The following is a 19,290-nucleotide window of genomic DNA, read 5'->3' as shown; positions in this document are numbered from 1 at the left end:
CGGAATTTTTTCATTTGATTGATGGCAAGCTTGATGTTATTCCAAACGGCTTTTTAAGCTGTTTTTAAGAATTATTTGAATAAAATGCAAGCAAGATATTCTTGTAACGATCAAGTTTATCTGTTAAAAATCTGTTTCAAATAAGATGATAAGTAGTAAAAAAGGATCAAAAAGATAAGAGAAATAGTGAATAGTGATGTTATTTGTTAAAAACACGTAAGAATGACATTCAAATAAATTATTGCAGTATGCGGAGAAGATCACTTTTATTGGAAAAAAAATACTATCATGTGGCCAAAGAGAATAATTAGGACTAGGATCAAAGGAAAGTCTGAATCTTTGGGATCAGAAACTTTTACTACCAATTGGCTAATTCTCATTTATTCTGCCAGCTTTTGCCACCAGTGTACAAAATAGAGATTTACTTTTCTTAACTCAAGGAGACAGGGCTGTCAGGCCTGTTAGCTGAACAAAATGATGACATATTGCTTGTCTCAAAGAGGCATTCTTAAATCCCAATACTAGGTAAACATAGGTAGATAATAAGTGAAAGATATGCATTCTTAATGATATAACAACTGGCACCTTCTACAGGATAGTTCAGAAATGAAAATACCCTGTTGTTAAAACCAAGATACTTCTGTCATTCTTGGGTAAGAGAAATGTGTGTTCAACCCGTATACACTACATATCAAAGTATGAGAGGAGCTGTAGGTGGCATTTGCTACAGAACCTCCTGCTATTAACCAAGGAAATATGTTTTGCAAATGCTTTTTGATTACCAATAACATGTTTGATTTGGGAGCTTTGCCTTGCTTCAGCAGATTCTTGCTTTGCTGTGACTGCTGCTAGTGAGACTTACTCATAGGTCAAAAAGCTACCTATCTGAGCACTTTCATTTAAAACTGATTAATTTATTTGCTGCACTGAAAGTTTGCTAAATAATTGGGTAGTTTTAATTGAAGTTACTGCTTTCTGATCCTTGTATTAACATGATCTAAGGTCCTTTTTATTATATGCAATCCATATTATTGACCAGATTTGCCTTGTTTTCATTTAAATGTAAGCAGCTTGTCAAGGAGAAAATATTTTGTTTAACTTGGCTTGGAAATGTGCTATTTTAATGTGTTTTGTTTTTTTCAATTGACAGACTGTCTTTTAAACATTCATTTATTTTGCAGTAATAAATTCTGCTCTGGATAGAGTATGTGTTTCAGAATAGAGTAGAAAGCGTATGTTCTTAAAACTATTTAAAAACATTAAACACTTTTCAAATGCTAATGTTGAAGTACTAGAGTTTTTACACTTAATTTTATTTGTGTTTTAAAAGCCTTTGACTAATATATTGTTACTAATTCTAATGTTGATTGTTTACTAATGTCTTGTATTCAATGTTAAATTTAGACCACAGATATCATTTTCTTATTTATGTTTGCTGATCACGCCTGGAATTGCAAAATACCTAAAAAGTGTGCACTCTTTGAAAAGAGGTATTAGAATCTATCCTATGTTGCATAAACTTTTTGAAGTTTGGAACATCAAAGATTTAAGTAAATTTTTAAACATACAGTTTTTTTGTGTGTGAGGTCTTTAATCAAGGAAAAAATAGCAATGAGTAATCACCCCAAACTTCAAGTACTCAGCTTTAATTTGCAAGAATTTAAAGGGGCAATATGCATGCAATTTTTTTTCTAAACAGATATCTAGTCTATATGCTTTAATTTATTTTACTTTTGTTCTCACTATTTAGGATACAGACATTTAAAATATCCTGATATTTCAAGCATAAAATCAGATTTATATTCCATAAAATACAGAGACGAAATTTGAGTGACATGAAGATGTTCACTTACACACATTTGCTTCTTCCTAGGAATTTTTGAATTGCTAGTGTCAAATTATTCTCCATATCTATTGCATACTTATCAAGAAGTCTCATTATTTTATTTGCTTAGCCTATGCCAGAAACAGGAGGTGGGTTCCTAGTATATCCTTAAAATAGAGCAGAAATGGAAGAGAAATCATCCCCAAAGTGTGGGTAGCTTAGAAATGTGAAATTCTTCATTAAAGATAAATTACTTGTTAATACTTCAATTGAGATATCTGTATTTGGCCAGATAGGTTTGTGATTCCTGTGTTGTTTGAAAGCACTAACCTCATGTTGGTTTGATTCTGTAGTACCTTCTAAACTATTGTATGACATACGTCTCAATTCAACATTATTTATCATTGAGCACCTACTCTGTGCCTAAGTACTAGGAGCACAAAAATGAAACAGATGCGGCCTCTGCTCTCAGAAGAATCCAGTCCAGTTGAAAGAAAAACATAAAACCAATGGCAGTTGATATAAAAGGAATCCTCCAGGAGATGGGATGCTCTGACCTCAAGAGGAAAGGGGAGTGTTCAGCTCACTTCAGGAAACCAAGAAGGTTTTACAGAGTGGATAGCTGATGCTTGAGCCAAGGCTCTGAGGCAAGAAGGACAGTACCATGGTTCCTTTATAATTTTTAAATAATCAGTTTAGCTCAGAAATAGAATAGAAGGTTAAAGTAATGAACTTGGACACCAAGTCATAATAATGAATTTGGTGTCCAGTCTGGCTTTCATGTGGCAGCTTTGCTATTATCTCTCCCTCTTAGGCTCTATGGTCCAGGAAGCCTTCCATTTCTCTCCCTTTGCAAGAAGCATGGGAAAGGATGTGCTAGGTACTCAAGTCCAAAGGAGGTTCATCTAGTGAAAGATAAAGGTCTAAAGCAGCATATGTCCTTCTAGTACTTTAACAGTACTACTGTTGTTACTTTCATTTCCCTAACAGTTTAACAATTCTCCTAGGTAACTTTTAAAGTAACTGTGGGAAGGAAGTAAGAAAAGAGGGGAGCATGGTAGAGGAGGGGGGTTATGTGTCAGGATGGAGATGGCAAGTGTAGCAGGGACCAGATAAAGAAATTGGGTTTGAGAATTTTGTGAGTCCCCTTGACATGACTGAGGCTAATCTGAGGTTGGAAGTGATTGCATTTTAAGGTCTCTGCCCCTGAAGATAGTTGGCACATGCCCCAGAGAGGTTCCCTGCCACCCTCTATGAATTTGGCTTGGTATGTCACAGGGCATTTTCTAGACTGCTGGGGAGAAATTGTCATAATCAAATGGACTAATGCCTAAGGGAGCACTTTGAAAAATATAAAGTGGTAAACAAGAGCTAGGTAATATTAGTATTATTTATATTTCCAGAAAGTTCTTTAGGGATTTACCTATGTAACTCTGAAAATATATGACCATGTCTCACACCAGGTAGGACTAAAATGAATTATTTTTCTGATCCCACAAGAGCCTTTCTTTACAGTCTTTCTTTTTTGAGTTATAATTTATCATTCACAATCACCATCATAATATATAGAATTATATACAGAATCTCCTCATTTTTAGTTCAGTTACTGGGGACCGTGATTCCCTTACAATTTTTAAATGATCAGTTTAGCCCCCAGAAATAGAATTGAAAGTTAAAGTAATGAACTTGGTGTTCAGTCCGGCTTTCACGTGGCAGGTTTGCCATTATCTCTCCCTCTTAAGCTCTGCGGTCCACTAGGCCTTCCACTTCTTTCCCTTTGCTTTTATTGATGCAGTCTACTATTTTTTGGAATCATAGGATTTCAGCATGTGAAGAGATCTTACAACAATCTAGTCCAACTCTTAGATTACAGACAAGGAAATAGGAGTTCACAGCCATTAAATGACTCACTCGTGATTACGAGGTATTCAGCAACAGGGCCAGAATGTCTCCCACTCACAGTGCAGTGGTCTTTTTACTCTTGAGGGATGGTGGGGGAGAAAGTAAGATAAGACATCCAGAGATTGTGAGCCTAAATGGCCATCCTTATTTCACACACACATCCACTCAAGTACTGCCTCCAACTGGTGTGTCTGCAGATATGAAAATTACTGTCCCAGGATGCTCTGTGCCTGCCAGGTAATTGCCGACTGGCTGTGGATTCCTGGGGGGAGAATGGTCCTCAACAGCAGTAGTAGCAGCAGCACCAGACAAAGACATCAACCTTTATTATACTCTAGTATTTTACTTATCACCATTCAGTATGGAAAACTTAGGTAGATTTGGGGATAGGGGCTCATTGACTTCCAAGTTAAAAAGGGGACAGACCTGGCCAAGCTTTGTTTGAGCACAGATTACTTTTTAGATGTTTAACAGTTACGGATTAATGCCTGGGAGGTTTGGGATTTCTTCCTCAACTAAAATGTTAATGATGCTAAGAACCCAACCCTCTTCAGTGCCAATAAAATAGACAGCTAAGTTCATTGAAAAATCAATGAGTTGCCTAAAAGGAGCAAAGAGCTGATTCGATTTAGGACTGGAGATTGCCAGGACACACCAGGTGGAAAGAGGGTCCCAGAGACCACTAGGAGCCAGGAAAGGAGGCAGTTGTCTGTTTATGCACAGAACCAAGGTGTCATCTCCAAGGAATTTTGGGTAACCAAGGCAGCCAATTGGAACCAAGTATGGACTGTTAGGATGCACACATCAAGGTCTGCAGATGGTGACCACGACTCGGAAAAGGAAAGAACAGCTTGGAGAATAGAATAGTCTTTTTTTTTTTGAGACAGAGTCTCACTGTGTCACCCAGGCTGGAGTGGAGTAGCATGATCTCGGCTCACTGCAACCTCTGCCTCCCAGGTTCAGGTGATTCTCCTGCCTCAGCCTTCCAAGTAGCTGGGATTATAGGATTGCACCACCATACTCAGCTAATTTTTGTATTTTTAATAGAGATGAGATTTCGCCATGTTGGCCAGGCTGGTCTCGAACTCCTGACCTCAGGTGACCTGCCTGCCTCAGCCTCCCAAAGTACTGGGATTACAGGGGTGAGCCACCGCACTCAGCCTGGAGTAGTCTTATGAGAGAAGAAGCTATTTGGCCTACAGGTTCAGAGGAGGAGAGACCGAAGGGGTAATGAAGCTTGTGTTGTTTTATTTTCTGTTCAGAAACAAGTTGCAGAAAGCACTCTTCTGGGCATAAGGTATGAGGAGACCTGGACTCTAGGCCTAGTTGGTAAAATCCTTTAAACAAAAAAAAGTTCCAGGCCCTGCTCTTTGGATAGCCCTATGCCTTCTTGGTAGGGCCTTCAGGCAGCTGGAAACACTCAGTGATTCAGGGTAGAGGGCATAGGAGGCAGCAGATGACACACCCAACAAGTGACAAATTAAGTCACTAACAGTATATGATTTCCACCCAAACACATGGACAGAGCTAACCTGAGTTCTGGTCTTCGCTTTTCTTATTAATTGCTTGACCTTCTTTCTTTTTGGACTTCAGCCTCCTCACCTGGAAAATAATGGAAATGCCCTAGGTTAGTGATTTGCAGAATTGTGGGTAGACAATACATAGAGGGGATGGGGTCCACCCACACACACGTATACACAACCACACGAGCAGCTCTGCTTCTGTCTGGTAATTTTTAAACGCTTCTAAGTAATATCTTATTTGAACTAACTTATTTGGTAAATAGAGTCTGAAAAATGCTGAACAGGATACTTTTGTGGTCTGCTTTCACCTTGGATGAGCAGCTTCCTCCTTTTGTCCACAGCTTCAGCCCTCTTGCTCATCACCATCTCCCCTCAATTACTTCCTTTGAGTTTACTGAAATCTGATTGTACCTATATCAAAATATGGGAGTTTTGAAGTAAAACTCTGAATCAAATATCAAACATTGGAGCCAGGTGTGCTGGCTCACACTTGTAATCCTAGCACTTTGGGAACCCAAGACAGGAGAATCACTTGAGCCCAGGAGTTTAAGACCAGCTTGGGCAACACAGGGAGACCATGTCTTTACAAAAAATTTAAAAATCAGCTAGGTGTGGTGGCACATGCCTATAGTCCCAGCTACTCAGGAGGCTGACGAGGGAGGATCATTTGTGCCCAGGAGGTCCAGGCTATAATAAGCCATGATCGTGCCACTGCGTTCCAGCCTGGGCAACAGAGTGAGACCCTATCTCAAAACAAACAAACAAAAAAGAGATGAAAGAAAGTCAAACTTTATCCAGTTCATTCTTGATCCATGACTTATTTTGTTTAAATCTATTTTGAATTTCATTTACAGTCAAGCCAGTAAGACACATGTTAATTCACAAGATTATGTGTGACTATATATATATACATTTTTTTTTTTTTTTTTTGCGGTGGAGTCTCACTCTGTCACCCAGGCTGGAGTGCAGTGGCGCAATCTCGGCTCACTGCAACCTCCTCCTCCCAGGTTCAAGCAATTCTCCTGCTTCAGCCTCCCTAGTAGCTGGGATTACAGGCACGTGCCACCACACCTGGCTAATTTTTGTATTTTTAGTAGAGATGGGGTTTCGCCATGTTGGCCAGGCTGATCTCAAACTCCTGACCTCAGGTGATCCACCCACCTTGGCCACCCAAAGCACTGGGATTACAGGGGTGAGCCACTGCACCTGGCCAGTTTTAAGATTCTTTCCCTCCTTATCCTGTGTGAACCATATAATGTTATGCTGCAATTATAGCTGATCTCAAAATCTCAGTCGGCCACATCCAAATGTATCATGGTAAAAAAAAAAAATCGATATGTGGAACCGAAACTAATGCAGCAACCTTTCTTACAATGCCTAGAAACATCACCATGTAGTAGGGAGCTTTAGGGGTTGGAAGGATGTGGAGAAGCTGTCTTTGAAATCTATAGAGCCCTGAGGGAAGAAAGCAAAACTCCAGAGAGTTGTATTTTGTCCAAATACTGAGTGATTTTTAGAGGAGAGTGCAAGACCTGTGCTTAAATCTTAACCCTGCTACTAGGTTTCAGGAACCTTTACTGAGTCACTCCTTTCTGTGGGCCAGCAATTGTATTCTATCCATCTTTTGGGTCCTGGAGTCTACTGCAGTGCCTGGCATAGCATAAGGACTTAATAAACATATATGAAATCGATAAAGTAATCATGTAGCCCAAGTTTACTTTTTACATATTGGCAAAGCAAGTTTTGCAATCACAGGGAACCAAGAACACAAATCCTGAGGCTCTGAATCAATTGTTTTGGCCCCTTTCTTTTCTTCCATGTCCCATCCTCCCACTGTACCCTGCCAGCATGAATACCTGAGCGTAACACCTTCTGAGGAGATGTGACAACTTGTCTTCAGACTTTGAAGGTTCTCATGTCAGAGAAAATGTAGATTTGTACTGTCAGAGGGGTAGAAGTGGGGCAAGGGATAGAAAGGTCAGTCAGAAGACAGTAAGCTTCCCTTTACCAGATGAATTCAGACAGAAGCCCCATCAGCAGGGGTGCAATGAAGGAGGGATTTAAGGATTAGATAGGGATGAGGAGCCAGGTTAGATTTTAAAATCTTTAAGGTTTTTTTCAGACCCCAGGAGTCTATAATTCTACTTCAGCATTAGGCAGGCCTCTCCTTAGCCAAACAAATAAAAGGGGAGAAATAACAAATAGAAGCATCTTCAGACTGTCCAGATTCTGTAATTGCTTTTATCATTCACTCATTTTGACTCTCAAACACTCTGTCAGTATGAAACACATCAGAAGTAGAAGAGTATAGGGCCTGCTGCAGTGGCTCACACCTGTAATCCTAACACTTTGTGAGGCTGAGGTGGGTGAATCACTTGAGGTCAGGAGTTCGAGACCAGCCTGGGCAACATGGTAAAACCCCGTCTCTAAAAAACATACACACAAAACAAATAGCCAGGAGTGGTGGGCACACACCTGTAGTCCTAGCTACTCAGGAGGCGGAGGTGGGAGGATCACTTTAGTCCAGGGAGGTCAAGGCTGCAGTGAGCTATGATTGCACCACTGCATTCCATCTTGAGCAATAGAGTGAGACCTTGTCTCCAAAAAAAAAAAAAAAGTGTTTCCTTTTCAGTATCTGATTTCTTTTTCAGTATATAAATCTGTAAGTTGTATATACTTCTCTGCTTTCTCTCATTTGAGCCAACTGTGTGATAGGGCTATCAGAAATGTGAATGCATGGCCTGGCATGGTGGCTCACGCCTATAATCCCAGCACTTTGGGAGGCTGAGACAGGTGGATCGCTTGAGGCCAAGAGTTCAAGACCAGCCTGGCCAACATGGCGAAACCCCATCTCTACTAAAAATAAAAAAATTAGCCAGATATGGTGGCATGCGCCTGTAATCTTAGGTACTCAGGAGGCTGAGGTAGGAGAATTGCTTGAACCTGGGAGGTGGAGGTTACAGTGAACTAAGATCACGCCACTGCCCTCCAGCCTGGGTGACAAAGTGAGACTCCGTCTCAAAAAAAAAAAGTGAATGCACTTTTAACCTCCTTGAGTCTCTGCTGTCTGGTGTATCGGGCCCAAAACATGGTGATCTAAGCCCGTCAATCCGAGGTCTGTGCTCAGGTGTGGGTGTCATACTTTATGAGTAACATACACATATTGAAACGAATTCAGACGAAGGTGACTGTGGTGGTGGAGAATGGGAAATCATGCCTGGGTTCTTCAGGCAACTTTCAGGTTCAGGTAACAGAAAACTCAACTCAAAGGAGCCCTAACCACAAGGGGAAATTACTGGACTGCATGACTGAAAAGCCTAGTCTTGCTTGTTGGATTTAGCTGGGACTTGACTCAGCAAGTCACATTCGGTTCTCTCCTTAGTAGGCTTCTTCCTTCACAGACCAAGAATAGTTATTGGGGTTCCTGGAGCAACCTACTTCCTGTCTGAGAGGGGAACAGCAGATCTCTTTTCCTCAGAGGCAACCAAAGGCCTTAAGCTGCAGTTTGATTGGACCAGTTCAACTCCCTGTGCTCAGGGGATTTAGATGTTGCTGACTAATTTAGGCCTGAACCACCTACCATACCCTAGAGCTGGGGACAAAGTCATCTTCCCATGGAACACATGGGCTTCTTGGGGGTGGGGGAGTGTTGTTGGAGTATCCTTAGTAATAAAGGGGAGAAGGATAGAGGGCAACCAAGATACCAACTGATCATAAGGAAGAAAACAGGGATGTTTATTCAAGAAAGACAACATTGTGGAGACATGACCGCTATCTTCAAATATGTGGAAAGCTGTCTTTAAACTTATATGCCATAGCTCCAGATCATGGGCACATATTCCAGAAAGACATACTTCTTGGATTCAAAATAAGAAAGAACTCCTTTTTTTGTTTGTTTGTTTGAGACAGAGTCTCACTCTGTCACCCAGGCTGGAGGGCAGTGGCATCATCTCAGCTCACTGCAACCTCCTCCCGGGTTCAAGCAGAGTTCTCCTGCCTCAACCCCCTGAGTAGCTGGGACTACACGCACATGCCACCCCACCCAGCTAATTTTTGTATTTTTAGTAAAGATAGGGTTTCACCATGTTGGCCAGGCTTGTCTTGAACTCCTGACCTCAGGTGATCTGCCCGCCTCGGCTTCCCAAAGTGCTAGGATTACAGACGTGAGTCACCACCCCCAGCCCAAAAAGAACTTTTTTTTTTTTTTCTTGAGAGGGAGTCTCGCTCTGTCGCCCAGGCTGGAGTGGAGTGGCGCAATCGCGGCTCACTGCAAGCTCCGCCTGCCGTGTTCATGCCATTCTCCTGCCTCAGGCCTCCCGAGTAGCTGCGACTACAGGTGCCTGCCACCATGCCCGGCTAATTTTTTGTATCTTTAGTAGAGACGGGGTTTTACCGTGTTAGCCGGGATGGTCTTGATCTGACCTTATGATCCGCCCGCCTCAGCCTCCCAAAGTGCTGGGATTACAGGCGTGAGCCACCGCACCCGGCCAAGAAAGAACTTTGTTGACAGTTTCATCTGCCCAAAAGAGAATCATTAGAATCTCATCATTGGAAGTCTTTTAGCAAAGACAGAATACCTATATATTTGGAATATTATAAAGTGAATTTCTACATTAGGCAAAGAATTGTACTAGGTGACTTCCAACATCATGTAGAGGATTTAAGCTAACAGAGGTGCAAACTAAATGAAAGCTCCAGAAAAACTGTCTCAGACATTTTGAAACATTCAAATGTTGCTGTAGCAGATTTACTTCACCATAAAGAGTAGAGTAGTCTAAAGGACCTTTCTCAGAAACAGCAACACCTCCTTCCCCCAGTTGCCCCTTTCCCCCGTCTCCACACACAGTTAATATTCTTAAACTGGATTCTGAAATAAGGCCACCCTTCTTTTGGGACAAAGAAAGGACAAAAGTTTGATGCGGCAAATGTCTAAAATCTTCTTCAACAGTTAGGTACTTAACGGACTCTGTGGCCAGACCTCGTACCATCAGGAAAAAGATTTTATAATTCACATCAATCAATTTAAATTACAATTCTAAGCCCCTGCTTTCCTTGCAAAATTCAAGTTTAAACATTAAAATGTGCAGTTACCAAGAGGAAGATTTACTATGGCTCTTATACACCTGTGTGGGGTGGGACATGCGCTATGTCAATTTTAAATACACAAAGGATAAAACAGTATGAACTGGCAGCCAGGTCCTTTTTTTTCCTGCTCACTGACTGGCAGACCCAGCGAATGAATAATGTTTCGCTGTACCTCAATGCTCCAGCTGTTGTATTTTGTGTGAAAATGCATTGTCCTTGATACTCAGGAAGCAGTGAGAGCCAAGTAAACTAAATTATGGCTGTGATGATTTTCTGTCTGGTCCCATCAGAGCTGTGCCCTCCTGTAGGCATCTTAAAGCCTTCCTACCTAGCTGCTTGCTAAATTCAGGGATATGCAGTTTTTGCTTTTCAAAACTGGTCACTCCTGTATACCGCACCCCAGCTGGAGTCTGAGATTTGGGCCAGAAAGAAGATGCCAGTGAGTAGATCTTAGAATGTGAGAATCATTGGTTCCTTCTTATAACCTATGGAGTCGCTGCCTGCTAAATCCTCTTGTGACTTTTTTAGGTCCTGTGAAAATATACTAATAGACCTACAGACATGATAAGAACTTGAGCAAGGACAGAGGCTGATGAACAGGGGAGATAGGATTGCAAAGTGAATTATATGTGTTCAACTGAAATTATTGGAAGTAGTATATATTATCCATTTATTTTGTCTCTTAATGCATTTAGTATCTTCACATATCAGTTTACCAAAAGTCCCATTTGTAGTTAGCCATAGTAAATTTTGTTCTCTTCCTTTATTTAAAAGTCATTTGTTTGGGAACTCTTTAAGGTAGTGGTACTAGGCAATGTATATAAAGCTTATCATGTAGCAGTGGTTTTGTTTTTCTCATTGAAGGCTTTTTGAGATATAGACACTTTGTTTTTGCAAGTTGTACTGGATTGGAAGTGGTATTTCCCTAAGTTTTAATACCCACACAGTGCCAGATAAAATTAGATTGATTGCTGGTACCATTTCTTTCTTGGGGTAGGAAAAATAAACATGGCTCCTGAATAGGAAGCTTTGGCTTCAAGGAATCTTTGGGCTTCTCTAGCTCATTCCTTCACTTTGTAGACAAGAGCTCTAAGCCCCACTGAAGGGAGGGGGCTTCTGGGGACCATGGGCATCTGAGTAGAATCACAGGGGTCTTTCTCACTCCAAAGTTCATGCATTTTTCTCACAGTGGACAGCCTCCTAACCCAGCTGTCAAGGTCCGGCCAGGCACTATCTATGACTTTGGGCGCTGCTCCCCTTTGAGCCTCAGCTTCCTTAAAGCAAAGTGAGTAGATTGAACTAAATCATCTCTGGGGTTCCTTCCCTTCATAAATACTTTAGATCATAATTCTTCATTTAGAAAATGAATGTCTCAGTTTTCCATAATCCCTGTTTATATTTAGCCAGGGTTATAACTTCATGCATCTGATTTGAAAAGAGAGTCCTTGCAAAATAGCCACAGCTCCTAAAATTTGAAGTTTAAAAAAAAAGAATAAAGAACTCAACATTGAAAGCTAGAATGTAGGCCGGGCACGGTGGCTCATGCCTGTAATCCCAGCACTATGGGAGGCCGAGGCGAGTGGATCACGAGGTCAGGAGATTGAGACCATCCTGGCTAACACGGTGAAATCCCGTCTCTACTAAAAATACAAAAATTAGCTGGGCGTGGTGGTGGGCACCTGTAGTCCCAGCTACTCAGGAGGCTGAGACAGGAGAATGGTGTGAACCCGGGAGGTGGAGCTTGCAGTGAGCCAAGCTTGCGCCACTGCACTCTAGCCTGGGCAACAGAGTGAGACTCTGTCTCAAAAAAAAAAAAAAGAGAAAAAAGAAAGCTAGAATGTGATGCCAGTAGCACAACAAATGAAAATGCTATTCTTTAAAAATTCCAACCATATGATTTAATTTTATATTTCTTCTTTCTATTTAAGAGAAAATAATATAAGCCTGAAAAGCAGTAAATATGTAAAGAGAAAATTTGTCAGCTGATATCGGAAGATCTGACCTAGGTCATACATAAATCTTACAGACAAGAGCTGCAGGGCAAGCCATAATTTCAGAGAGTAAAAGAGAAAATGAAAGCTATAGCTGGTGTCTTCTCTAAGTTACATAGGTAGATTCATTTTAGTTTTCTGATTGTGCCTCTGAATATAATGTAAAAGGGGCTGGTAGCAAGGTCTGTTTTACCACTTATGTAAAAAGCTCCTCTACAGAGAGCGAAGCATAAAGTGAGACTTCCAAAATTGCTGTTTATCACCAGAGCCATTGGCTAAATAGTTGAGGCCCCACAAGCAAACTTTTACATTGGCAATTTCCTTTCTAGCATCATTTTTCACAGTCATAAGTCATGTTATAAGAGTTTTCTAATTGCTAACTGGATAGTCTTTGTAAGGAAATATATGATAAATGTTACTGTAATAATACCAAGACCTAACTGGTACTTGTGGCTGCCTTTTATGAAGTCATTCTTCCCCCATTTAAACACATAAGAGTCTGTCTTACATCAGAATGAGACATAACTATCCCCTGTTAGTGTGGTTTTAAATCTTGAATCTAACAGCTAATGAAAGAAAAGAAATCTATGTCCAGAAAAGGGAAGAGGTTCATTTAATTAGTCTATCAAAATGCTACTAGTTCTAGAAACTGATTAACAAAGTGTGTGACTGGAACAATTATTGTTCTCTCATTGTCCCAAAGTACTAGTTAGACATAGAAAACACTCAATACACGCAAAATGTATAAGCAGGAATGAGGGCTTGGACAAGTTAGTTATAAACAGCATTTCATATGTTGTGAGGTGCAGGCAGTACATCAGCCCTAACAATATTATTGTGTTCCTCTGAACTCTGCTCTCACAGCTATGCGTTTCGAAGGCAGACCCAGAATAAAGATAGGCATTCACAAAGCCAACATTTTATATTGAGGACCTTTGGTTCCACTTTTAATGTGCTATAAAACTAGGGGCTTCACTTTTTCATGAACTGTGTGCAAAAGCAGAGGCAATGACTGGAGGTTGACTGTTTGGGTCTGTTTTATGGTTGCTTTGCCTATACAGTAATGTGATCTTGAAAAAGGTAAACAACAAAGAGTTTAGCAGTGAAAAATATGCCTAATATAAATACAGCCGAGTACATGGCAGTTCAGAATTTTAAAAATATGACTGTGGCATTAAATTATCTGGTGGAATTAACAGAGGAACAGAATACAGCCTTTACGGCAATATATCTGAGACAGAAAAAGGAGATAATACATCTAACTCTATGGTCTATGTGGCATTCATATAAAGAAAAGCGCAGTAGCTTTATTTAATTGAGAGAATGAATCAATTACAATGATGTTACATCATCAAATTCTTGTGAAATAGAAGATATAAGTCACTGCATTGTGTAACTGTTAAAAAGTAATTGAGTATCTTAAGCCTTTTGAATCAATTTCAGGTACTGGCGCTGCTACCTTAATACAAAATGTATGAAGATGATTTCATATAATATGTTGCTATCAAAACTGTATAATAAAACCTGATAACATATCTCTTTAAAAACCTGGGCAAAACAGTATAGTTACAAGATTATTTTAAAAAAAGACTTTGATATTGCTGTTTTTCTCTTTCTTTTAGTAAAGAGCAAGCATAAATAGTACAATTTTAAATTGTCTTAGACTAAGCTTTTATCCTGCAAAATAGGGCAAACTAGAGGCTTTCTTTAAGACCTCAGTTCATGAGGAAGTTTCCTCCCCTCAGTTAATCTGAGTCACACAACTCGTATGTTACTGGGGACAGTGTTTCCCCCATTTCTGAATTCATTTCAAAACCTCTCACTTAGAATGTTTGCTGCATGTTCTCCTCAGAGAATGTTGTCATCCCCCTGACTCTTGGAAATTTGTGAAGCTCATTCTCTTTGACGTCAGAAATGGATTTCTGATTCTTTGTTCATTACAAATAACTCTGCTGTTGAAGTAGATATATCTTACTAGGAATGTAGGGGTAGGAGGAGTATGCTTGAAAAAAATATATAAAAGCAAACTCCATAGGTATCTCATGTCATAGGAGAGGTTGTCCAGGCTTTTCAGTACTTTTTTAAAGGTGGTGTAGCTTGTTACTGAAATTCTTAACTGCTTCGGGGTGGTGGTTACAGCTCCGCCTTCCCTTGTAGTATAAATCTTTACCTGCAGAATCTTGTCTGGAAGTACTCATGGACTGGAGGAACCAGAATAAGCAGGAATTCAGTACAACATTAAGCAGGGACTATCAACATAGACTAAGCCAGTCAACCTGGGACAGAGGTTTCCCAAAGTAGTGATTGGGGAGGAAATGATGAAAAGCCAATAAGAGCAATGAGTGGGTACCATGTTCATTTGACAAATATATGGGAAAACACTTTAAAACACTCAGGCAGTAGGAGGAAGGGTGTGCTGATCAGCCACATGGATGCAAAAGAAATGCATAAACGTAGCTGCAGCTCTTGAGAAACTCACAGTCTAGGTGAGAGGAACCAACATGTCAAAATGGATAATTTATCAACAATACCATACCAAGTATAAATGTATATAAATCCAGTTGTTTTCAAATAACTCTATGACCGTAGGCAGGTGTAATACAGATGCTGGAAGGAAAGGAGCTCTGGAGGAGCCCCAGCACCACCACACCCTGGCCCTGAGGCCTCAGGCCTGGACCCTGTCCTCTGGCAGGCCCAGCTTTTCCACCGTAGAATAAAGATGATCATCCCCACCAACCTCAGGGTGGTTGTGCAGATCAAATGAGTTAGTATATGGGAAAGAATTTTTGTAAACACCTATAAAAACATATAAGGGATTATTACTAGTTTCCGTGTATTTTACCAGCTGGTTGGAGCTCAGTTATCTCAGAAAACAGTTGACCCATCAGTATTTGGTTCCTGAAAAGTTCTCTGTTAGAAAATGTAGTACCTGGAGTTTCATTTTCACTAAGTTTATAATAACTGTAGGCTTTTTTTTTCCTGGATGGGGAGGCATTGAAGTGTTTAGTACTTTAATGACTAAGTGGATGTTTTGTTAATTTTTGTGTCACGTTTTAGTAGCTTTCTAAGAAATGCAGTTTATCAGTGTTAAATGTGTGAGCAACCTGCCTTCAGAGTGTTGATCAGAAACACACTCTTACTGGACTCTGCTTTTATTCCCTAAAAATTAGTGTAAAACTTGCATGAATTTTATTTTCCCAGAGAGCATTGCTGCCCTGGAAACAGGCAGAAGGAACTTTGGAAAAGGTGGAGTCGTTACCTCACTCCTAAGTTAGGGGCAAATACTTCAACCACATAATTAAAGTTTTCTTCACAAAATAGGGAATTGTGAGCAGACACTGGCAGGAATCCAAAATTCTAATTTCTGACTATGATTTAATTTCAATTTTAAATAAATCGGTTTTTAATTTAAAAAGAGTGAGCTTCATAACATTAGCAATGATTGCAACATTAAGCCCAGTGTTCACAATCTAGCAATATAAAACATTATTTATATCTGAATCGTAAACAGCCTTTTGAAATGGATTATGGTTTTTCTCCCTATTCTAATACAACCTGGAGGGTACTAAAAAGTGTTGTGTGAAATTAACATTCTGCTGACTTTCGCCTATAAATGAGAAGCGAGCTATTAACATTTGTGTATTTTCATTATGTAAATTGTGTTAACACATGCCCACAAATTGCCACCAGCAATGCAATAATTTTCTCTCAGTGATCATAATGTGTCCAAGTGAGTCATTTTGATTATGACATGCTAATTACATATTGCCTTTTTTCAGATTCAGAAAAACCAGGGATCTTTAATGGTAAGCTTTATGAGTTCAGAAAAAAATTCACTTTTCTTTTTCCTGATGGCTGCTTCCTTTGCATGCTTGAATGCCTTGTTTTAAACTTAGCAAATTGCATTTTGAAGAAAATGCAAACCTTTAACTGCCTGTATTAGATTAGGTACCATTAGAAATAATAGAACATCCTGAGCATCAATGTTTTTATAAGAGTTTGCTGTTGTTGATTAATCTTGCTATATTTTATTGCATTAATGATTTTTTCTTTCCACTCCACTGTAAAGATATTGCATAGAGGCTAATACTTTTTCCTCTCTTCTTTTCCATTGCAGCCTCTCCAGCTTCTGCAGTGCATTGTTGATGAGGTGAGGCATCGTCTTATGTGCTTTCACTCCTAAAGTCATTCCTAATGGTGTGGAAAGCTTATATTTTGTTTCCTAATGAAGCACAATGCCCAACATCCTTGGAGCAAGTTGTGTTGTATGGCTCTGAGCTGTGTTACGTGAACTGGCCTTGTCCTGAATCCCACTCTTCTGATTCTGGCCAAGAAACCCTGCAAAAACAGACTGTCCCGCAGGCTGGTCCTCAGGGGTATCAGATGCCCTAAAGACAAAACACAATAATATTAATTGACCCTTTCCCTGGCCAGATGGGGATGGAGCTGGAAATTAAAATGGTATCATTTTTTTCTGCAACAGTTATTTAAAGTCATTCAGTAGGCAAGGGTCAGAGTTGAAGAGCAAGCATAAGCTGGGTGAAATTTGCCTGCTTTGAGTTATTTACCCAAAGCATATCAGAGCGATAAAAGGGCTCAAAAACTCTAGGTCAACAGTTCAGCTTTAATTTCCTAGTTAGGCATTTTTCTCAGAATATACCCCTAACATCTTGTGTATTCTAGTAGCTGGAAACCTGTATTCTCACATTTTAATTGAGCTTACTTCTGATCATCCTGCTGCATTGAGTTCCACTGTTCCTTTGCCTTCATGAGGCTAATCTACATACTTTTCTCTCTCAACCAACTTTGTCTACTTCTTATTCTGACTTTAAATTCCTTTTCTGTAAATCATCAATCTTATAATACACAAGGCTTTCAAGAAACATTAACATTTTCTTTAGAAAGTGAGCTTTTTTGGGCTTGGGTTTGCCTACTAGCAATGTTTATTTTTTTAAACTTTAATTTTATAATATTTAAAACACTTGTGATTAGAGAGGAAAGGCAATAAATGATTCAGATAGGAAAGTTTGAAAGAAAAAAAATTGTAATTCATAATTATTCCTCTCAATTAAACATCTGCATAACCAGTTATGAGATTTGGGAGAAAAAATAAAGATCCTCCTAGGAAAAAAACAAACATACACACATATCACAATAATAGTAAGTGTGGGGCTCTAACATCCTTAATGGTTGCATCAGTCAGTCCATATATCCCCTGCAAGCCATAAACCATGTTGATGTAAAAATGAAGGCATCGTCCTGAAACAAATGGAGGCTCCATTATCTCAAATATCAGACAGACCTCCTGGATCTAACAGCTCATCAATATCCTCTGTCATCTTATATTCCAAAAGCATACTATCCCCATCAGAATCCTCCCAATTTAACTGGTTTTCCTGAGGTCCTCCTCCAGTTTTGCTTGGGGAAGTGCCTGGGGAAACTTGCCTACTCAGTTTTGTGCACAGCCTCCTGTGTTTCCTGGGCTCTCCCGTTGGTCTGCCAGGCTCCTAGGCATCAGAACATCCAGGTAAAGGCATTCCTTGCCAATACTATATGTGTTTCTGGACAGCTCATTTAAAGGTTTTCTCCATCAAATAGATATTTTCATTCCTTATTTAAAGTAGCAGTTATTGCTATTCAATTTAAAATATCTTGTTTAATTTGGGCAAAATCATGAGACTTTTGAAATTACCATAGGGAGATGTTCTATTTAAGGGATGAAGATTGATGAAGAATGATCATGTGTAACTTAAATGGTATATTTTTCTTCATAGCATTTCTTTGTCAAGAGAAAAATGTAACTTAGACATCTATTCCTATGTACTCTAAAACCATCCTCCTTGTGGAAACTTGGGAAATGAACATTGCCTTTACTAAAACCAGGTTGATCTTGGAACTGAGCTGATATTCTGCAATAAAAGTATTAGGAAAGGATTGGCCAGATGACCTGCCTTAGACAAGATGAATCATAGCATCTCGGGGAGGAAGAATTGGTGGGGTCCTGTACTTACTGCGCTTGTCCTGTGTGTCTGTCAGAGTTCTCATTGCTGTGATGCAGTGTTCCTCATAGGGTGGCCCAAGGACTGATGGCCTCAGAATTACCTAAGACTTTTGTTATAATGCAAATTCCTGGCCCCAGATCACTGAATTAGACTTTCTAGGGGTCGTGCCTAGAATCTACTAGTTTCCCAGGTAACTCTCTGCACATTAAAGTTTGAGAGCCACTTCTCAAACTTCTCTTACTGCTTGCCAGGGCTAAGTCTTCCCCTTTAGTTCCCACAGGGCGGTTAGCTAGCTAGCTTCATTTGCATCTGACTTTTAGGCCTTTTATTTGTGAATGAATATGCCCAGTTGGGATTTGAGCTGTTTTACTGCTTGGGAGTAGGATTTACCCCATTGTGAAATGGGTATCTGATGCTAGTATGTACTATTTCCTGTTAGTGAAAAGTCAGATCAAAAATTACTTCCCCTGAGGGAGCCTAATTCAGACAAGATGGGTATATTTGGCGTCACATACAAAATAGCTATCACAAAACCCAGTGTGACATATTATTGTGTGGATTCAACTTGACCTCCTGTTACGGCCTGGCAAAGAGTGAAGATGTAGTAAAACACCACTAAGGTGGGCAAGAGCCAGTCCTGAAGTGGCCAAAGATGAATGTTAGAGCCAATCTGGGAGTCAGGAGGTGGAATCATGGAACAAAGCCAGGGTTAGCTACCAGATGTCCAAACAGAAGACACCAAAAACTAAACAGGAGTAAGAATCATGACTTTGAAACTCAGACCAGAGATCAGGAATTGGGAGGGTAGCCAAGGTAACAGGAGAATTGAGCTCCAATCAGAAATCTGGGTGGTCCAAGTAAATGTTGATGGGTAGTGGTTTTCTGAATTGGCGCTGGCTAGCTGAGGTGTAAGTGATAGCTTAAAGACATCATCTGGTGCCTCAGAGTTGCTTCTCAATAGA

General features: G+C 40.0%; 1 protein-coding gene across 20 annotated transcripts in view; it reads left to right on the top strand.

The window, feature by feature from the left end:
* MAP2K5 (mitogen-activated protein kinase kinase 5) overlaps positions 1-19,290 on the top strand; it is a 268,342-nt gene that overhangs the window by 192,808 nt on the left and 56,244 nt on the right. For 13 of the 20 annotated variants that reach the window (XM_033189632.1, XM_033189624.1, XM_033189621.1 and 10 more), the window contains 2 exons: positions 16,106-16,132; positions 16,444-16,476. In XM_033189632.1, the coding sequence (XP_033045523.1) occupies positions 16,106-16,132; positions 16,444-16,476 (60 nt within the window). The remainder of the gene's footprint in view (positions 1-16,105; positions 16,133-16,443; positions 16,477-19,290) is intronic. The other 7 variants (XM_033189635.1, XM_033189627.1, XM_033189622.1 and 4 more) reach the window with 1 other exon arrangement.

The sequence above is a fragment of the Trachypithecus francoisi genome, unplaced genomic scaffold (assembly GCF_009764315.1).
Source record: "Trachypithecus francoisi isolate TF-2019V2 unplaced genomic scaffold, Tfra_2.0 Lachesis_group3, whole genome shotgun sequence".
Lineage (NCBI taxonomy): Eukaryota > Metazoa > Chordata > Mammalia > Primates > Cercopithecidae > Trachypithecus > Trachypithecus francoisi.
Note: the sequence above shows the minus strand (reverse complement) of the source record. Positions and strands in the feature narration are given on the sequence as shown.